This window comes from Trachurus trachurus (assembly GCF_905171665.1).
Source record: "Trachurus trachurus genome assembly, chromosome: 20".
Classification (NCBI taxonomy): Eukaryota; Metazoa; Chordata; class Actinopteri; order Carangiformes; family Carangidae; genus Trachurus; species Trachurus trachurus.
In genome coordinates this window covers 21,636,215-21,656,094 of record NC_139911.1, presented here as the reverse complement: position 1 = coordinate 21,656,094, position 19,880 = coordinate 21,636,215, and the positions used below count along the sequence as shown (strand labels likewise).

General features: G+C 44.3%; 1 protein-coding gene across 1 annotated transcript; it reads left to right on the top strand.

Moving 5' to 3' along the window:
• Positions 1–454: 454 nt before the first annotated feature.
• map7d2b (MAP7 domain containing 2b) lies at positions 455–18,158 on the top strand (the record flags this gene model as incomplete). The annotated part of the gene is made up of 12 exons (XM_083995353.1): positions 455–725; positions 4,262–4,351; positions 8,396–8,485; positions 11,206–11,324; positions 13,964–14,037; positions 14,145–14,353; positions 14,445–14,583; positions 14,969–15,149; positions 15,497–15,601; positions 16,110–16,173; positions 16,816–16,957; positions 17,867–18,158. The coding sequence occupies exons 1-12, from the start codon at positions 461–463 to the stop codon at positions 18,156–18,158; spliced, it is 1,770 nt and encodes a 589-aa protein (XP_083851479.1). The 5' UTR covers positions 455–460.
• Between the last annotated feature and the right edge of the window lie 1,722 nt (positions 18,159–19,880).

Below are 19,880 nucleotides of genomic sequence, written 5' to 3'. Positions count from 1 at the left end.
AGGAAATGCAGCCAGTGTCAATATCCAATCCACCCACCAGTCTGTGTGTGTGTGTGTGTGTTCATGCATGCGTGTGTGTGTGTGATTGTGTACATGGGGGTGGTGACTGGTTGCATTTTGTCCCCTCTTGTAGAGAGATCTGTGAAATAGACTCAGTCATTAGAGAGAGAGAAAGATCAAGGTAGAGAGAGTGTGAGAGATGGAGAGAGAGAGAGAGAGGAAGGGTGGGGTGGGCAACTGTGAGGTAAGAGAGAGATAGAGAGGGAATCAGTGCTACCTAGAGGGAGCGGCAGACGGAGAGAGAGAGAGAGAGAGAGAGCGGCAGAGAGGAGGAGAGCGAGCCGCTGTATAATGTATCACTGAGTGACAGACAAGCCAGCGAGCGAGCGCTGGTGACCGCCAGCAGACGAAGTGTGAAGAGGACGGAGGGGTGAGGCTGCCGCGGTTGCATGCAGTAACCATGGCGCTGCCGTCTCCGAGCGCATCGCCGGGTATCCGTCGCCGTAGCGATGGCTCAGTGAGAGAGTGTCTCTTCTTCCCTGTTTCTGAACGCAACGAGCAGGAGAGGCTGGAGGCCCTGGTTCGCCGGAGAGGTGGGGGCGCAGAAACAAGAAGGGGAGGAGGAGGAGGAGGAGGAGGAGCAGGAGGTGCAGGGGAGGCTCGGGACCACTTGGATAACAGACCCAAGCGATGGACATGGGGAGGACCGCCTGACGGAGCAGAGGGTGAGTATGACGGGAGGCGGTGTTGTTGATGAGATGCTGGAAAAAGAAGGAGAGAGATTGTGATGATGTCAGTGCAGGGCTGCTTAGAGATGTGCGATGGGGGGAGAACAAACGGGTGGATACAGATGATGGGGGCTGGGAGTGGAGGAAAAAAGAGAGGAGAGGTGTTTGGGGAGGAGGTCTGGAGGTCAGGGGGAAAAGGGAGAGGGGGATGGTGGGATGGGATGAAAGGGCAGGGATGACAAAAACAGAAGCGGGTGAAAAAAAAAGAGCAGGTGAAATGAGGATAGAGAGAGGGAGATGAGATGGAGTGATGGTGCTGGAGGAAGGAGAAGGGCAGCGGATGGAAAAGGGTGTGGAGGCTGCAATGCAGGAGCTGCTCAGCGCTTTGTCTGTAAACCTCACCAGGGCTCCGGTTGTTTGTTGACAGTGACCAAGGCGTCACTGTGTCATCACACACGCTCAAGCCGTGCTTATTCGCTACTGCTGGTTTTGGCTTTGTAAATGTGCTACAGGTGTGTGTATGTGTGTGTACATATGTGTGCGTGTGTGTCACCGCTCTGTTGTTCTATTTTTGAAATGGGAGACAGGTGTAATTCCCAGAAGAGCAGGAGTTACACATCTAACCTTGAACGCGACAAGGCCGCGCAGACTATAAGTGCGACATGAGGCTGTTTACGGTGCAGGAATCCAATCTCTCCTGTTTTGCGCCTCTTTCTTTTTCCCGACGTGCCTCCTCTCGTCTCGTCTTTTCCGAGATATCTCTGCTGTCATGTCGGCCAGCAGGAGGCCAAGAGCGCCACCAGCCAGGCTCCAAGATCCTGTGGTGCATTCATAACGCCATCAATTATTCACAGTACCCATCAGCCTCGCCGTTCTGGCACTGACCCGGGATCAGGGTCCACCCAGCAGCTCGGCTGGCTCCGGGCTCGGCTGACTGGCAGAGAGGCTGCTCTGGGATCTGTCGGACCCAGCAGAACGCTCACTGCAGCAGAAACAGCAGCATCTCATCTTACAGCTCCACTCGATTAAAGGACAGAGACTCACCAAAGACACAAAATGTGTGTATGTGTGGGTTTCATGCTGCGCAGTTCTCTGTCACTGTGGGAGTGCACTTTGAAATCTGTGCACTTATAATAGCTGTTTATTTTATTTTATTTATTCTCAGAAGATTTTCCGTCCATCATGGCAGCCATTTGTTTTTTTCTAAGACAGAAAATCATCACAACAGACTGTCATGGGAAGAAGAATGGGGGCAATTGATCAGTCATCTATACACTGACCTTCCTGGCTATAAATCAATCAGCTATAACAACTCTATGTCAAAATGTTAATATATGCATAATACAGAAGGTTGATGATTCGACATTATAGACTCATGTTGTGCATTGAAACTTTATTCCTAACTTTGGATCCACAGAACCTTTAAAAAAAGTTACTAAAGACAGCAGAAGCATCAGAGCTGGGTTTTGGAGAAATGTGAAAATATTTCACATTGTAAAGACGTATCAGGGTATCATATTACCATGAAAGGAAGGTTGATGTTCATGGTGCCCATTGGATGATTCTCTGGGTTTTTCTCCAGCGCCACTCGTCTTGATGACTGTTGTATAGATTTCTTCTTTTTTTAATATATTTTTTCTACAGTTTTGCCTTTAATTGGTGGAGAGTGGAGAGACACAGGAAATGGGGAGGCAGAGAGAGGTGGAATGACATGCAGCAAAGCAAACGACGCCCCTGTATAGATTTCTAATGCAACCTGGTGTAGACTGGTGATGTTCTTTGTGAGCATCGGTGGTGGCCAGACTTTCCAGTTTCAGAAATTTATTTTGGTTTATCTGTTTGTCAGCTTGTTTTGTTTGTTTGTTTGTTTGTTTAGTGCTCACAGAGCTGTGGCTGTGTGAGGACTAGGTTTTACAGGAAGTGGTTCAGACGACATGTTGTGTGTGAGCTGTTTCAGACATCCACACTGGAAGACGAGAAAAATCCATCCTTCATGAGCAAGGTGGAGATACAATGTTGTTTAAAACCTAAATGTGCCTGTATTTGGACATTGGAAGACATTAGTGGTAAAGGTTACGTTTTTGAATTATCTGACGTACAAACACACAAAGAGAACTTGAGAGAGAAGGTCAAACTGGCTTCCACACAGCCGGCCAGTTGTGAAGTGATATGATCTTCACTTAGCCTGACAAGCCAGACTATATCATTAAAATGTATAGTCTGGCAACGACCGGTAGACGTCGGCTCAATCCAGGGGGCGGGATGAAGGCTGTCTTTCAAACTGCCTCTGCACGCAATAGGGTAGCGCTACGACCAATCAGAGCAAAGAGCAGGATGCCGTTAGCCTGACAAGCCAATTAAAATGTATGTCGTCATCGTGTTAAGCCCGCCCAACGACTCTCTAAACAGATAGAGCGCTGTGATTGGTGAACACAATCGGTGTTCGAGACTCAAAAAGTTCCTATGGCTCGTTTCTAGACCCACCTACGGAGCAAATATTTTTGCTGCCGCTAGGGTGCGTCTAGATTTCTAGGCTAATCTTCACTAGAAAGTTCCAGAAATGCTTGGACACAGTCAACTCTCCCTCATCTAACATCTTAAAGGAGACATATTCTGCCCCCTTTCCACAAATTAAAAATAGTTCCCAAGTGTCTTAAAGACATGTCTGTGACATGCTTCGGTCATAAAACCCCAAGGATCAAACATCACAGCTCTTTTCATCCTCTCCAAACAGCCCTGTTCAGAACGGCTGGTTTCAGTGCCTGTCCCTTTAAATGCAGATGAACCACTGCTTGCCCCGCCCCTTCTACTGGTACCAGTTCTCTCTCTCTATCCACTTCGTGCCGTGGTGGCACATAGGGCCTTCACAGAGCGCTCCAGGTTGGGGGTTGGGCTGAGGGCTGATAACCCACTCCCAGAAAAACAAGTTATTACAGAAACCACTGGTACCAGGTAGGGGTGGGATTATGCAAATTCAAATCATTTTTTTTAACCTAGGGAGCCTGAAAATTACAGATTTTTTTGTCAATTCTCAAATTTTGGGGGCTGGAAGGCAAGACAAACACCCAAAATATATGTTAAAGAGCCTTCAAAAAGGGATATTTCCAAAATATGTCCCCTTTAAAGGCGTGTGTGTGTGTGGAGGCAGTCTCTGAAGCTTATTGAACCGTGCTACAACTTGTCATTGTCAGTCGATGAGCTGGAGTATTGACACTTCCTGGTTTTGAAGGAAGCTTTGATTTCCTTCCAACCTGCATGATGCTTCACTGTTCAGCCATGCACAGGCTGTCCCTGCTCAGCTTCATGTTGCATCTACTTAATCTTGTTTGTCCGTCTGGAGGCTCTGATGTGGCTCTTGCTGCTGGGAACCTTGTGCAGACTGTGGTTTGTGTCATTAATGTCTGTTTGTGCGCGTGTGTGGATGGAAGTCGGTTGTTGTTCTTCCCAGCTGTGTGTCTGTGATGCGGCCGTGTATGCGAGCGTGTGAGTGCGTAACGCTTTGCTTTCTCCGCTCTGCTTCACCTGTTGCCCAGGTAACCCTAAGACCCCGCCCTGCCCTGCCATTGGCTCCGCTCAGCCCAATGAGCTTCCCGCTGCTTCCAGTGCCAGCCAATCCCGTAACGGTACAGACCACCTGACTCTCCGTGTGCCCCGCTCACACTGCTACCCCCCCACCACCACCTACCCCCCCACCACCCCGCCACCACACCTGCTGTGTGTCACCTGCGGCTGTCCCCGTGTCTGCATGTCTGTGGACGTCTGTGTGCCGTCACACCGTGATGTGATGTTCAGTGCCGTGTTGGAACAAATCTTTCTTTTAGCCTGTCTTCTCTTTATATTCACAGTTCTGTTATGGAGACACTCACAAGTTCATGCTTCTTCACCGATCCACATGCATACACATCTCTTTATGCCGAGATGCAGTGACTCACCTGGAAAGCCCAGCCCTAACCTCAGCTGTCTGGGTTTGAATCCCACCGATGGTCCTTTGTTGCCCCTCTCTGTCTCCTTTACCCTTAGATGCATAGTAGCTGTACAAAACAAAACATTCACTGACATGGGACCCTATGAATTAAAATACATACAAAAAAAAGCAATAGAAATACCATAAAGTTAATCACACATGGAAAACGGATATTTGCACCAAGGGGAGTTACAGCAGTACAATCAATCATAGATATACACAACAATCTTATAATAACCCATATTCCTCCATTAGTCCCCCAGATAGAGAGTAGTTCAAAAATGTCCATTTTCAGTTGTAGACTTGTCATTTGCTCCATGGTGTCGACCCTTTTCGTCTCTGTACCCACTGAGTTATGGTCGGTGGTTTTGGATCCTTCCAGTTCACAGTTATCATTTTCTTAGCAATCAGTAAAAGTATCCGTAACATGTATCTTTGATCTGAACTATGTGTCTCCTGAGGTATAGCTCCCAGCAGGAATATCAGTGGGTCTAAAGGGGAGTTCACTTGTAAGATCTTGTAAGTTTCTTCCTTGACTTTCTTCCAGAATCCTTGGATTACTGGCCAGTCCCAAAAGATATGAGAATGATCCCCAGTATTTCCACATTTTCTCCAACACAATTCCACATTAGGTTCTTTCACATACGTTGAACCTTACTTTTAATTTCCAGTCAAATTCTGTATTGGACTATTAAGTTCTTTATGGCAATTTGTACACAGCTCTTCCCATACATTAATAGTAGCTGTGGTCCTTTGTGTCATACAGATCAATAGAACAATATCCAGCACAGACAGCCGACGCCCCAAATGGAGCTGAAACAAACAACCAGATAGTTAAAATTCACTTCTTTAGGTCTAAATTCTTATTTTTATGCACAATCTGATCCAGTACACGCAACTTACCCTCCAGTGCACACATTAATGTTCCTTGGGAGGTTCTTGGCAGACTCCATGGGGAAAAGCTGGAGTCGTATCTGGAGGTGTTTGCAGGCAGATTGAGAATCTCATTCAAAACTGAAGCCTGAATCCAGCAGACTACAGCAAATGAGCAGTGCGTCAGTCTGCATTAAAACATGCCTGACTTTCAATTTTGTGCAGCTGGAATTTAAAAATAACTTCATATGACCTTGGCTAAGGCTCCATCTTATTATTATTATCTCTCTTCCTTCAGTCTGATATGACTTATTTGCATATTGAAGCCAATTACTGTTTAGATGTTAATGTGACCTTCTTTATTACACAAGAATACAACAACACAACGTGTAGAAAACACCTGCAAAGCCAGGCCTCAGTGAAATCACAGTCTCTTCATTTCTTTTGTTGTCACCCCCGAATAATACTCTTATCTCTACTTTACTTTCACTATTTAGAATTGACAAAGCATATATTCATAATAAACTAATCATTTGATGACATCATAATATTTGTCTAAAAACACACAGACAGCAGAGGCAACTGTAATAGGACTCTTATTAAATCTGTGAATATTCTACTAAAGTAAGTAACAACAGGTAAAAAAAAACAAAAAACGACTTAATATTCTGCTTTATTGTTTAAAAGCAAATAATTGTGTGACCTCCAACACCGACTGTGTCTACAGAGTGTATCTGTGTTTCTCTGTCTGGGTCTGTGGGTGTGTAACAGAACGAGCCCGTTTTCATCTACACTTCACGTTTCCACTCACGGTGTCCTCTGTAGCTAATGAGTGTCACATACACACATGCACATGCACACACACATGTATAGTCCCCCACCCCCACCATTATCACAACAAAGGGCTGCTCCACTTCCTGTCTTCCTGGCCCAGAGCCGTGTTCAGCGATGCATACATATCGTTCTCAGCAGGGAGCGCACTTTATAACACGCCCAGCTCCCCTCCACACACACATGCACACACACACACACACACACACACACACACACACACACACACACACATACATACACATGCATCATACCAGACGTTTACCCTGTAGCTATCTATGAAACTTATTAGACCCCACCTACACACAGGCGAGTGCAATCAGATCAAAACACTCTCTCTCACACACACACACAGTGGCACATGCACACACAGACAGAGAACACACAAACGCCCCCACACACACACCCACACCACCCACCAGACATTTTCAATCATCCCTGTCCAATATTACAAATGCAGCCACAGCAGACACCCCCCCCCCCCCCCCCCTCCCTGTACTGAACTGAACCTCTGCTGCATTTCAGTTCAAACCCCTGAGGGGGATTTCACAAAACCCTCACACTGTTTATTGTGTTTTAAAGTTAAACTTCACCACCAGACTGTGGTGAACAGTCAGACTGTTGATTTGTAATATCACTGTGGACCTGCCTGCAGTGTGAACGCAGGGCGGATGCAGAGAGGATCATTAGAGGGGAGAAGGAGTTGAGTCTGGGTCAGCGGGGACAAACAGATGAACATGAGCCTCCCACACTAACACTGCACCAGCTGCAGCTCTGCTTCTGTCTGTTCAATCAATAAGCATCAGAATAAACTAAAAACAAGACATACATTTGTTGACTTATCTAACTAATTCTGTAATTATAATACATGCACATACATAATACATGCCTTATTAGTAATTATTAAGCACGTTAAGCGACAACTGCTCTTCGTCATGTCTGACGAAGAGCAGTTGTCGCTCGAAACGTTACACTTCTCCTGTGAATAAATGGACTGCATTTTGGAGCCTTGTGGTGTGCGAGCCGTTCTATTTTCTTTTTAATCTAAGCACGTATTAACACCTTATTCTACATAGCCTTATTCTACCTCTATTACACCATGAAGTAAGATTTTTACCTATTTTATTTTAATTATCGCTTATTCATTGTAAATGAATGCATTAATGCTATACTAATTCAGAGTGATAAAGGAAGAATTACTGTTCTTGTGCTACTGCCCCTGTACAAGGCCTTAATAACCCACTGGTTATTCACATCATTATTCAGAAACAACAATGCATTCATTTACAATGAATAAGCGATAATTAGGAGTTAATATCAGGAAAAATCTTAATTCATGGTGTAATAGAGGTAGAATAAAGCTATGTAGAATAAGGTGTTAATATGTGCTTAATAATTACTAATAAGGAGCTAGTGAACTACTTATATGCATATAAATAAGCACCTAGTTAATGGTGAATAGCCAAATCTAAAGTGTTACCGACATTTCAAGTGTAACAGTAGAACCATATTACCATAATTATTTATTTAGGTATTGGTTTATAAAAAAAAAAAATGGACCATACAAATTCATGAACATTGCTGTAAACATATTTCCATCAGTGCTCTTGTAAAGTTCCATGTTTGTCTGTTTCATGGGACTGCATCATCTGCCTCGTCATCCTCATCCTCGGTGTCATGATGAAGCAGGTTGCAGACGGGCTCTGCTCTATTCTGCTGCTTCATTTCTGTCTTGCATCACCAAGGTTAATTCATTCCGCGGCCAGCATGGCTCATCGATCGGCAGGATTATTTTCTGTGTGAGCCGGCAGTTTTGTGTTTGTCGTGTGATGGGTGTTTGTTTTGGGATCAGGGCGTTTATTGAATGTGTTGTGTGGCGCTGCCTTCGTCGGTGTGTGTGCAGCAGCTTCAGCAGCAGTCTGTTCTGCTGCCTTTTGTCATGTTAATGTGTCAGTGCTGCCGATGATGGTGAGTTATTTTTTATGTTTTTTTCTATCAGTCGTTGATTTCCTGTCGCCACCCGCCATGGACCCTCCAATCAACAAACAGCTCTCCAACTCTTCAGCCGCCCTCCACTCCACAGAGAGAGGTGAGAATGACTGTCCACATTCAGACATGATTCAAAGGTGTTTTATGACACTAGAGATGGGTAGGTGCAGTACGAACAGAGCCGGCCCTCCCTATAAGCGAACTAAGCAGCTGCTTAGGGCCCCGCAGCCACTAGGGGGCCCCCAAACTTTGCTCAATCATTTGTCTAACCGTCTCTGACAACGGCAACGTGTAACCCTTGACCCAACTGGCAACAATGACCGTGACACGCATACGTAAACGTAACGCAGACTGTGGCCGTTCTCCGGTAACGAGCGCGCACCACCCCTTCCCCCCCTCTCTCTCCTCTGGCCCCCTCCCTCCCTCACTCACTGAGATCGCGATTTGCGAGGAGGTGATTAGCTTTTGGACAGCGACGATGTCCTAAAGGATATATCCGTCAGGTGCGGAAAATAGGAAAAAGAAGAAGGTCGAGGATGAAAAAAAACAAGGACAAGGTAAGGCTAATTAATGTTATGTTTACCAGATGAACGTTTAGCTGAAAAACATGTCGGTGCTTGTGTTAGCTCACTTATGTACCAGCCTGCTGCAGTTCACATGTCCTGGCTGATTTTAAGGTCTGTTTGCAGTGAAAAGATAACAGCTGTTTTCCTGTGAGGGGATAAAGGATCAATCACCCATTTATTAATGGCTGCTTAGATATGTCATGTTGCCACATCCTCATCCCCCTGTGGCTGGTTCCAGTCATACAGTTGGTAAGTTTCTTGTTTGTTGCCACAATATGTTTATCTCTGTTGGAAAATTAAATTGTGTGTACACAAGTGGCTAAAAAAATTCTACTAATCTTCTCCACAGCTCCAATGGTCACTGCTGATGATGCTGCTGACCAACCAACATCCTCTATCTTCTTCTCAACTGAAGTTTTGTTTTAAGGGTTCTAGAATTTAGCTGTACAGATAATTTAAAGAAAATAAATCTGTTCAAACTGTAATCTTTTGTAGAATCTTTTATCTTTCTGCTACATCAAAAGTAGTGATTTAATACTGCAGGTTTGGAGCCACCTATTGCCATTCACAATATTAACATTAACATTCAGACAAAAACAAAGTAGAAGAAAAAATGACAAGTGCAATTAGACAGCTTTAAGTGTTTCAGTGACTCTAATTAGTAATAAAATATCTGCTCGCCATCATGTTGATAAAAGTACAATAAAATATGCAAGGTTGCATACGGTAGCTGGTTTTATGAATATTTGATGGTACATATATACACTGTGAGGCAGGGCCCCCAATTTTATCCTGCTTAGGGCCCCCAGATGTACAGGGCCGGCCCTGAGTACGAACCTAAACAGTCTGGTACCGAAGCAGCAACGCCATCAAACCCTGCTGGATTTGGTTGTGGTGGGTGTTTACCTAAAATCTGCTCTATTTTTACCTGCTCACTCAGAAAACAGTCAGCCAATCAGAAGAGAGAATGAGAACCTCATCTCTTCTGATTACAGCTCCGTATGGATCAACACATGAAAAGTGTAAAATATGAGAGAAGTAGAAAATCAACCAGCAGCACAGTTATGAAGTTTAACCCAAAAACCAAAATGGACTTTGTTTATGTTATAATGATTGTAAGACTAGGACTATGTGATTGTTTTTAATGAAGGAAATGCAGATAGAGATGCATGGTTATTTCTGCCCTGGGTAGTGCCTGCAGCCCCTCAGGCTGCACGAGCCTTTGAAAAGTAAACAGGGCAGAGAATAATGAGGCAGACAGAGAAAATCTGTGGCCAAAAGCCTGTAAAGTTTATAGCTCTGAGCTCCTCTCCGTAATATTATGTGGGTTTTGGGCAGCCAGGAAGTAAGAAGAAATTGCGCTAGTAAGAAAATCAACCTGAGATGATAGAAGTCAGGGGGTCATGTAATCCCCATTCCCAGAGGAAATTACACTCGTTCCTATGCAGGATTAGGAAGGGGCAGAGATAATGAAGAGAGAGTCCGAAAAATTGCTAAAAACAATTAATTTCGAGAATATGATTGTTTTATAATTGGAAAAAAAAGTGTTAAAAAAAACAAACAAACAATTAATTTCCTCTGTTTTATAATTGGAAATTTACAAATAAAGTGTTTAAAAAAAGCAAAAAATCAATTAAAGCAGAAGTAAGCGGAATGTTTGTGTTAATATAAGTCCTAAATAGTTATATCTTCCGACAGCAATCACTTACATAGAGTGTTTGGTCTGAAACACGGGTCTGTCAGTCACTCTGCTCTGCTGTAAGCCGAGGAGAAAACTTTCCTTGTATCCTACAACCTTTATCCAATGAGGAGAGAGAACGGCATAAAGGGGCGGTCCTCTCTGTGTGTGCAGCCAATGGATGCGCGTGCATGTGGTGACGTAGGGACGAGGGCGGGGACTGCTAACTCCATCTGCTGACAAGAAGTTAGCCAAAACCACCGGATCGCTTACTTCTGCTTTAATTTCCTCTGTTTTCATCAGATATGAAAGAAGATGCTAATCTCAATTAGTTAATTGTAAATTAAAAGAATGAAATATGTTTGAACCCTGAACATTGAAGCATTTTATGTGAAAAAACAATATTCATATAAATTGTTTTTAATCTAACAAACTAATCAAATGTATTTTTGGATCAAAGATCTTCTCTCACTGTAGTTTCTGATTTCTCTGTGTCGATCATCGTTGTTTACATGTGTTTATGTGGATTGTTCAAACCATCTGTCCGTGTGTGTGTGTCGGTCTGTGACCCGTCAGTGTCTTTTGTGTCCCATCGAACAGCTTCGTCCCCTAACAACCACAGACCGTACAGAAGTTCCTCCAACCGCAGGAGCATCGCTGGATTCCCTGATGAGGCCAAAGCCAAAACACCCACGGTCAGACCACACACACACACACACACACACACACACACACACACACACACACACACACACACACACACACACACACACACACACACACACACACCCTACAAATAGCACTAGACGCTTGTGAGTGAGGTTTTCACAGCTAAAAGGGGAAATTAGCAGGAGTCATGAACCAATTGTTTGCAACGATAATAACACACACACGACTTTGGTGATAAATGACTGTCTCTTAGGTTTTATTGTTTCTTCAAAATGAATGACCGTATTTCTGACACATCTTTTCAGTTTATTTTAGAAACAGAGCCCTGTTGGCTCAGTCAAACACTTTAGTGTCTTTTACATCAGCAACTGTTTGTTCAACTGATTTGTGCCTTCAGCCACCATCTGTTAATGGCACACAAACCCAGTAACGTTCATTGCTAAACAGCTTGTTTTTCAAGTCAATGAAAGCTCCATGAAAATCTGTTTTTTAATGATAAACTCTTTATGTCATTTATGTATAGTTGTGGCTTTTGTTTTTATTTTTCTCCTCGATCCATTACGCATGTTCTTGGCTGTGGTGATCTAAAGAGAATCTGGTCCATTGAAAATGAACAGAGAGAAATAAAAACACAAAGCTGTCAGTGTAGGTGGAAACATAAGATCTGGATAAAAATCCCTTTTAATCTTTTTTTTAAATCCTGGGAGCAGTGAACCATAATTACCACATTATTATCTGCAGTTTGCAATATAAATTCAGGAAATCAGTCACAGGCCTCTCGTACAAATCGGAGCCAGATCAGGAAAAGTGAAACAAGTCTGATCCACATGATGACATTTGAAGCTTTCTGTACTCTGCAGTCTGCAGGTGAGGACAATCAGAACAGAAGTATATTTTACTGCTCAGACAGGTCTGCTGCTAAATGTGAGAGAGAGGAAGACATGATAAGATGAAGCAGAGGAGATGGATCATTCTGACATGACAGGAGGAGTTGATTGTCACATCAGACTCGTGTGTTGCTGACAGGCCTCAGTGATCCTCATCTGTTGTGTTCACTAGTTATATTGTTTAAAAATTCATGTTGTATTGAGTAAGTGAGTGAGTCAGAGAGCTGCAGCAGGCATTAGTCACTCTCAGTGGTATAGTTCTATACAGTCAGCGAAGCTTTTGTGCTTTAATAGGTCGTAAAATGTGATCTGATGATCCTCATCTGAACCACAGGTACAGAGAAGCACATTGTACTTCAGCTAATGGCCATGTCTTCACTGAACACATACACAAACACTCAGTTCTGCTGAAAAATAAGATCATAGATTTAAAGGGGACATATTATGGAAATATCACTTTCTGAAGGCTCTTTAATGAGTGTTTGTCTTTGCCTTGCCTTCTTCCAAAATGTGAGAATTGACAAAAAAAAATCTGTAATGTGAAGGCTCCCTAGGTTGAAATCCATAGCCGTGTTTCCACTGCAGGAGTTCCTGGTAAAGGGAGGGGGTAGGAACTTCTACGTCCTCTCAGTGGCCGTGCCTCCACTGCAGAGTAGGACCCCGTGGCGACGTCATGAGTTTCGATCGCCGCTTAATCGTTGTGCGACAGTTTCGACCGTGACGTCACCCAGGCGGGTCACAAGCACATGCACAAAAATCATAACAACAACGAAGAAGGATGGAAGGAGCTGAGGCGGTAGCCGTGTTTCTGGTTTGTGTGTTTGTGCACATGGCGGCTGATTGTAATCCTGCTTGAGTTATTATAATATTGTTTTTTTAACTTTTCACGGCATTGTTTTGTGGCGTGATGGATCCCCAGTGTGTCGAGGTTCGCTGATATTTTCATTTCGCCGCGATGACTCAACCCCCCTCTGAATCTCCTCGGTGCTGTAGACTGCAATCAATGTCTGCACCTCATCGTCGGTCCATTTGTCGTACATCTTCCTGCTGTTTCTTGTTGTTTACAGCGGTGTCTGCTAGGCTAATGCTCCCCTTCTGCTCCCCCTTTTAAAAATGCCGGTGGTTTTGGTGCTTTCTGGTAGCATCAGAGCCTGCTCTAGCTTTAGCCAATCAGCGCCGGGTTAACCTCGAGCCCCACCCAGGAGCTTTTCAGGGCCCAGGGTAGGTACTCCGTTGGCCCCCGTAAAAGTTCCTGTAAATGGCCCTGTGGGGGAGGTTCCTGCAGTGGAAACACACACCAACGGGGTTGGCCCCGTAATATTACCTCAAAGTTCCTGCAATGGAAACACGCCTCATGTGGTTTCCCTCAGATGTCTTCCAGTGATGTAACTAGGATTTGAATTTGCATAACACCAACCCTAGAAGGGGCGGGGCAAGCAGTGGTTCATTTGCATTTAAAGGGACAGACACTGAAAGCAGCCGTTCTGAACAGAGCTGTTTTGAGAGGATGGAAAGAGCTGTGATGTTTGATCCTTGAGGTATTTTGACCAAAGCATGTAACAGACACCTGGGAACTATTTTAAATTGTGGAAAAGGGGCAGAATATGTCTCCTTTAAAGCGTGTTCACCTTCCTTTAGCAGCAGTTACCTGAAACCATCTCCTTCTGTAGCAGTTGGACCATTTTCTTCAGATCCGGATGTCTGCTGTGACTTTATCTCTTTAGCATCTCTGCTTTGCATCCTCCTCACATCATTATTGAATTAAATCTGATTCACAGGGGGAGACTCCAAACACACCGGCTCGCAGTTCTTCCTTCAGGGCCAACAGCAAAGGCCCAGCCACACCAAAAAGGTACCACATACACATGCAGACACGCGTGCACACCCCACATACACACACACACACACACACACACCTCAGCTGGATGATCCATTCTGGTTGTGTGTGTTTTTTTTTAGGGTGAGGTCAAACAGGAGTCGTGCCCAGTCCCCCTGCTCTCCTGGACAGTACCCACCCTCCCCACTCAGGCAGAGAGCCACCACCCCCGGCACCGACGACAGGGGTCACACCGAGGCCAAAGGTCATGGCACCTTGGAGAGGAAATCGACCAAATCTGAAACTTCAGAGAAGAAGATCCCCAAATCCACCAGCAGAGAACTGACCGCAGGTAAAGGCCCAGTGTGTGTGTGTGTGTATGTAGTATCTAGTATCAGAGACAGGACCACCTCTCGACTAAACCCCCTCCCCTCTGTGCACAGAGTCTCCAGGCACACCCACGGGGCGCAGCGTTGGTGGCACGACGGATGCTGAGGAGGCGTCCAGGCTGCTGGCGGAGAGACGACGTCTGGCCCGGATACAGAAGGAGCAGGAGGAGAGACAACGGCAGGAGGATGAGAGGTGTGTGTTCTTGTTCCCGTAGGACTGACAGGGACAACACCAATCTGATGTCAGTATATTAGAAAATAAGCTGTTGTTGTCTGTCCAGCTGATGTTTATCACAGTGGTGCATGAGGAACACAGTCTCTCTGTTTTGTTAAAACATTGGAAAGTATTAATTCTCTGTCAGTGGACAATAGATTTTATTTTGACCTTATTTTTCCAGCAATGCTCATCACAGTAATCAATAATACCCAGTCAGCTGTGTCTGATCTTCTAATGGAGCCTCTAAAAATCTTTAAATAGGGTTTAGAGAATATTCTGAGAAAAAAAACAAATGATTGGATCCAACTGAGAAATACTGCTATGTATGTACGTACAATTCAACCCTCCTTTGCTCCTTCAGGCTGCGGGCTGAGGAGGAGCTGAGGAGGCAGCAGGAGGCCAAGGAGCGGCAGGAGAGAGCTGCACAGCAGGCTGAGGAGGACAGAGTGAGGAGGGAGGAGGAGAGAAGGAGCAAGGAGGAGGAGGAGAGACGACAGAAGGAGCAGAGATGGAAGGACATGCAGGATCAGCTGGACAGAGAGGTCAGGTTACATGCATTCTTATATCTTGTTCTCAATGTATTTTTATTTTTTTAATGTGATTATATAGAGATATATTTGAAATCTAATATTACACAAGTATATAGTATACTGCTGTGTATACTGTAGCCTTCAGAGCTGCACTGACTTCAGTTAAGATTTTAGCCTAATTTGGCTCGTACTTCTGTGATATCTGTAATACTTTGAACAGCATGGTCATTAAAATTAAAAAGATGTTAAAGAGTCAAAGAGCGATTTACCTCAGAGACCCCTGCAGAGAGCCAGAGTGTAGTTACTTGCAGTCAGAACCAGTGACTGACGGCCTGTTCCTGTTACTGGGTGTTGTTCAGAGGGAGGAGGCTTTCCTCAGAGCCCAGAAAGAGGCTGAGAGGAAGAGACAGGAGAGAGAGCTGCTGCACATCCAGGAGGAGCAGGAGCGACTGCAGAGGAAGAAGGTACCACACACACACACACACACACACACACACACACACACACACACACACACACACACACACACACACACACACACACACACACACACACACACACACACACACACACACACACACACACACACACACACACTATATATATAAATCATAGAGACAGGTTTGCCAAATGTCCGTGCTCCGTGTCAACACTACTACTTATCCTAAATGTTACAAACTGCAGTTGACAACAATTTCACACCAAAGCTCCATTTAGTCACTGCTCTTTCTTTTTTTTTATCCTAACACATGATCTTCATCAGTTCAATGATTTTGCCAAGATGTCATCTACAAAAACCCAGAGAGAATATATTCTTTGTTCACCATGAAATGGTGTTATGAACACATACAATTTTGTGACAACGGAGAAAACTCCTACAACCACATCTGCTGATGAAGATCATAACATCTGACCAAAAGCTCCAGAAAACGTTTTGAAGAGCTGTCTATGTTTGTTCATGTGTTTTCACAGAGAATTGAAGAGATTATGAAGAGAACAAGGAAAAGTGAAGTGGAGCCTCCATCTGGTGCCTCAGGTGAGAGTTTCATATGAAGCCTCCTCTAACACACACACACAATTTATTTGTCTTTTATATTTTTTGTCAGTTGTTTGTTTCCCCCCTTTTTATTTGGCCATAAAATATTTTCACGGCCTCTGTGTTGTTGTTTCTCCAACATGATGCGTTTTTGATGGAAGTGAATGAGATGAGGCTGAGCTGCAGTGTGACTCAGCAGTTAATCAGGCAGGGGGACAGCGCCTCCTCATGGTTGTTGGCACTAACACCAACACTGAGAATACTGCAGCGTGTGATGAACTCAAAGCACAGCTCAGGTGAAACACGCTGATGCCTGCAGTGTTACAAAATATGTCAAACACCATCATCTACATAGAAATACAGTGGACATCACATTTATACATATGTGAATATGCACAGTGTTTATTTTCTATTACCTGGAGCATTTAAAGTCCTAAAGTCTTCTCAACCTGAGAGATGTTAAATAAAAACCCATCATCACAAAGACTCAACTAAAACCTTTTTATGTGGACTGAGATATTTTAAAGCTGAGTCTGATGGGAAAAATAAATAAAAATCCAACACCATCTAAGTCAAACAGCGACTGTAGACAATGAAACCTGAATTCCTCAGAATCATTTGTGACATGATTGTGTTTGGCAGCGTCCGACACCCGGGCTGAGGCTCCTGTGGCTTTGGAGGAGGACACCTCGACTCCTGCTGAGACCCCCGTCATCATGCTGGGACCCCTGGAGAAGACCTGCCTGGACGAGCTGTCTGACGGAGTCCAGTCCATGGACGTCAGGTAGGATGTGTTGTTTGTCTCTGTGTCACGGTCTTTGAACTGTCCACAAGACATATATTATACAGTAGCTCTGTCCCACGTTGTTTTTTCAATGAACATAGATGCAGAGTGTAAGAAGACGAATCACTGTTGTTCTGTCGTTCTTTTTCATCCATGTTTCTGCTCATTTCTCCTTCATTTCAGTGTCCGCCAAGTCTTGTCTGCACTGAGGTGACTCCCCTCATACAAATCAGCCTCTGTGGCCCCATTCTTCCAGTTTTGTGTCTCATTGTCTTCCTGTGTTGACGCTGCTCATCCAAACATCCAGTGTCTTGTCTAAAATGAAGGAGCAAGGATTTATGTATTGTCACTGGACAGATTAGTGCTGCAAACAATGATCAATTCATTGTTTTTTGATTTATTGTTTCATCTCTTGGCCAGAGATCGGTGGAAAATGCTCTTTTATAATTTCCTAAAACCCAAACCGATTTATTTTGTTGATTTATTATCACATAAAGATAACACGTCTTTATAACTGAAAAACTGGGACAAGGGGGCTTTCAAGGGGCTGGACAGGACATTTACAAAAATTAAAGCTTTATTGAAAACAACACTATGCAAAGAATAATTCAAAAGCATCAGCTCATCTTTTTCAAAATGGCATTTATCTGCTTTTGTAAATGAACTCTTCATTTACTAACTAACAACTCTTAAGTATTTGTTTAAAATCAAGTAGGAGTTGAAATGTAGTTGTGATCTTTGACCTCTGGGTTAAACTAATTATCCAAGAAGCTGCAGATTAGCCATTTTGAGTTGGTAATTAATGAATCAACTGTCTACATGGCTAAATATCAATTTGATACTTCAGCTGTGTTTTGAAAAGCGCTAATAAACCAAATATTGTGTCTCTGTCATCATTGTTCCTTTAAGCTCTCCATCTGTCTCCATCAGTCCTGTGTCCAGGGAGGAGCAGGCGAGCGCTCAGGAGTTTTCTCCCGTCACCGAGGGAACCGACGGGTGCCCTCTGGAGCACTTGATGGACCTGGACGCCCAGGGGCGGGGACAGCGTCAGGGTGCAGAGACACCCCCTTACCCAAAGTTGCAGGCTGGCAGCGGGGTCGGGGACCTCAACAAAAACCTGCTGATTCAAGCGTATAGCGCCGCCTCTGAAACCACCCAGCTCATCCACAGCGTCGGCCCGAGCAAACTGGACGTCCAGTAGCCAGGTAGAGAGAGAGAGAGAACATGGCAGGAAGGCTTTACTAAGTAGTTTTTGAGTTGCACCATGGGAGTTGGAGGATTCCTAACATTTGACCTTTGATTTTGACGTCTATGTTGTTTCTTGAATTTGTCTTCAACTGAATTTATCAGCTTAATTGTTATGATGCAAATACAGGATTACACCATGAACATATATAAATAAAAATAAATATAATGAATAGAATAAAAAATTTAAATGTGCTAGAAAAATCGTTGTAGTAAGAGTGTAAATACAATGGTTGACAAACAAAACAGGATGATCACATTACATGGAAATATATGTAACACCTTGAACAAACTATAGTGTCAGAGCAGTTACAGTTGCAGTAATAAATGCAGTTGTAACTGTCAAGCATCTTTAAAGGGATAGTTCAGCTTTTTTGAAGTGGGGTTGTATGAGGTACAAATGGCCACTTATGGCGCTTTCCCACTACACTTTCATGGCACGGCACGGCTTGGCTCGGTAAAGGTGCTTTTCCACTACAGCTGTGTTCTTCTAGTAGGCTACCTCCTCAGCGGGGGCGGGGGCGGCACGGGGGTGATCGCGGAGGCGATCGCGGGGCTGGATTGCCTTTTTCGATCCGCTCGTCAGCTCCAAACTCACTTGTCTGCACCTTGATTAAGGACCACAGTGTGGTTTTACTCACATCATCATTTAACTCGGGTGAAGGAACAACAACAGTCTTGATACAGATCAGCGGTCGCTGTTGCCGCTCTGTTTTTGAAATTTCCGGGTTTGATTCTCATGTCGGACGTAGTGCTCGCACTCCTCCAGTGACGACGCTCTGCCCAATCAGTGGAAGGCAGTCGGCTGATGTCACATTTTAGTATTGCTTCGGCTCGCTTGAAACCAGGGTCGAGGCGGTACTAAAAATAGTACCTGGTACCAGGTACTAGGGCTAGTGGAAAAGCAAAAAAAGCGGGCCGGGCCGCTAGTGGAAAAGTATAATATCTGCAGTAGAAAGGTGAGTTGAAAGGTTGGGTGAGTTGGTTAGTTCCAGATAAACTACTTGGCTCATACTCTTGAAGTGGTGTATTATTTTGAGACGGGACTTCTCGTAGGCGGCGAAAATACGCTGATTAATTGTCCCTCATTGACAACAGTGTACTGCTTGTGTCTCGGTGCAGCGCGATGTTTCTCAGTGGAGGGGGGCAGAGACCTTTCTACTGCAGATATTATACTTAATCGCCATTTGTAACTCATACAACCCCACTTCAAAAGAGCTGAACTATCCCTTTAAACTGGTTAGCGGTGGACCATCAGAATATTATGCAGAAAATTAAAGTAGGGAAACAAAGAGCTGCAGAAATGAGAGGTAACTTAACGGCTAACAACGACAGGAAGTTGAAAATGATCTGTGTTGTCTTGTGTCTCTCTGTAGGGCCTTTTTTAGGAGCTTATGGGTTCAGTAGAAACAGGAGCCAGGAAAAACAGACCAAGATCCCATCGCTTCCCTCTGCAACAAACAACAGTCATCACAAGGAACAGCAGCTGGATACCTGGTTTCTCATCTCTATTACAAAACCACTCACACACACAACTGTCGAGCTTTCAGCCACATCTTCTTCAGGCAGTGCAAATGGGCAATTTTGACTCTTAGAAGCAAGAGTTTGACAAAGTCATGCAAATAATGTGAAGTATACCTGGATTCTTGCATGTTTGTCATATGAAACGGTTAGGTTT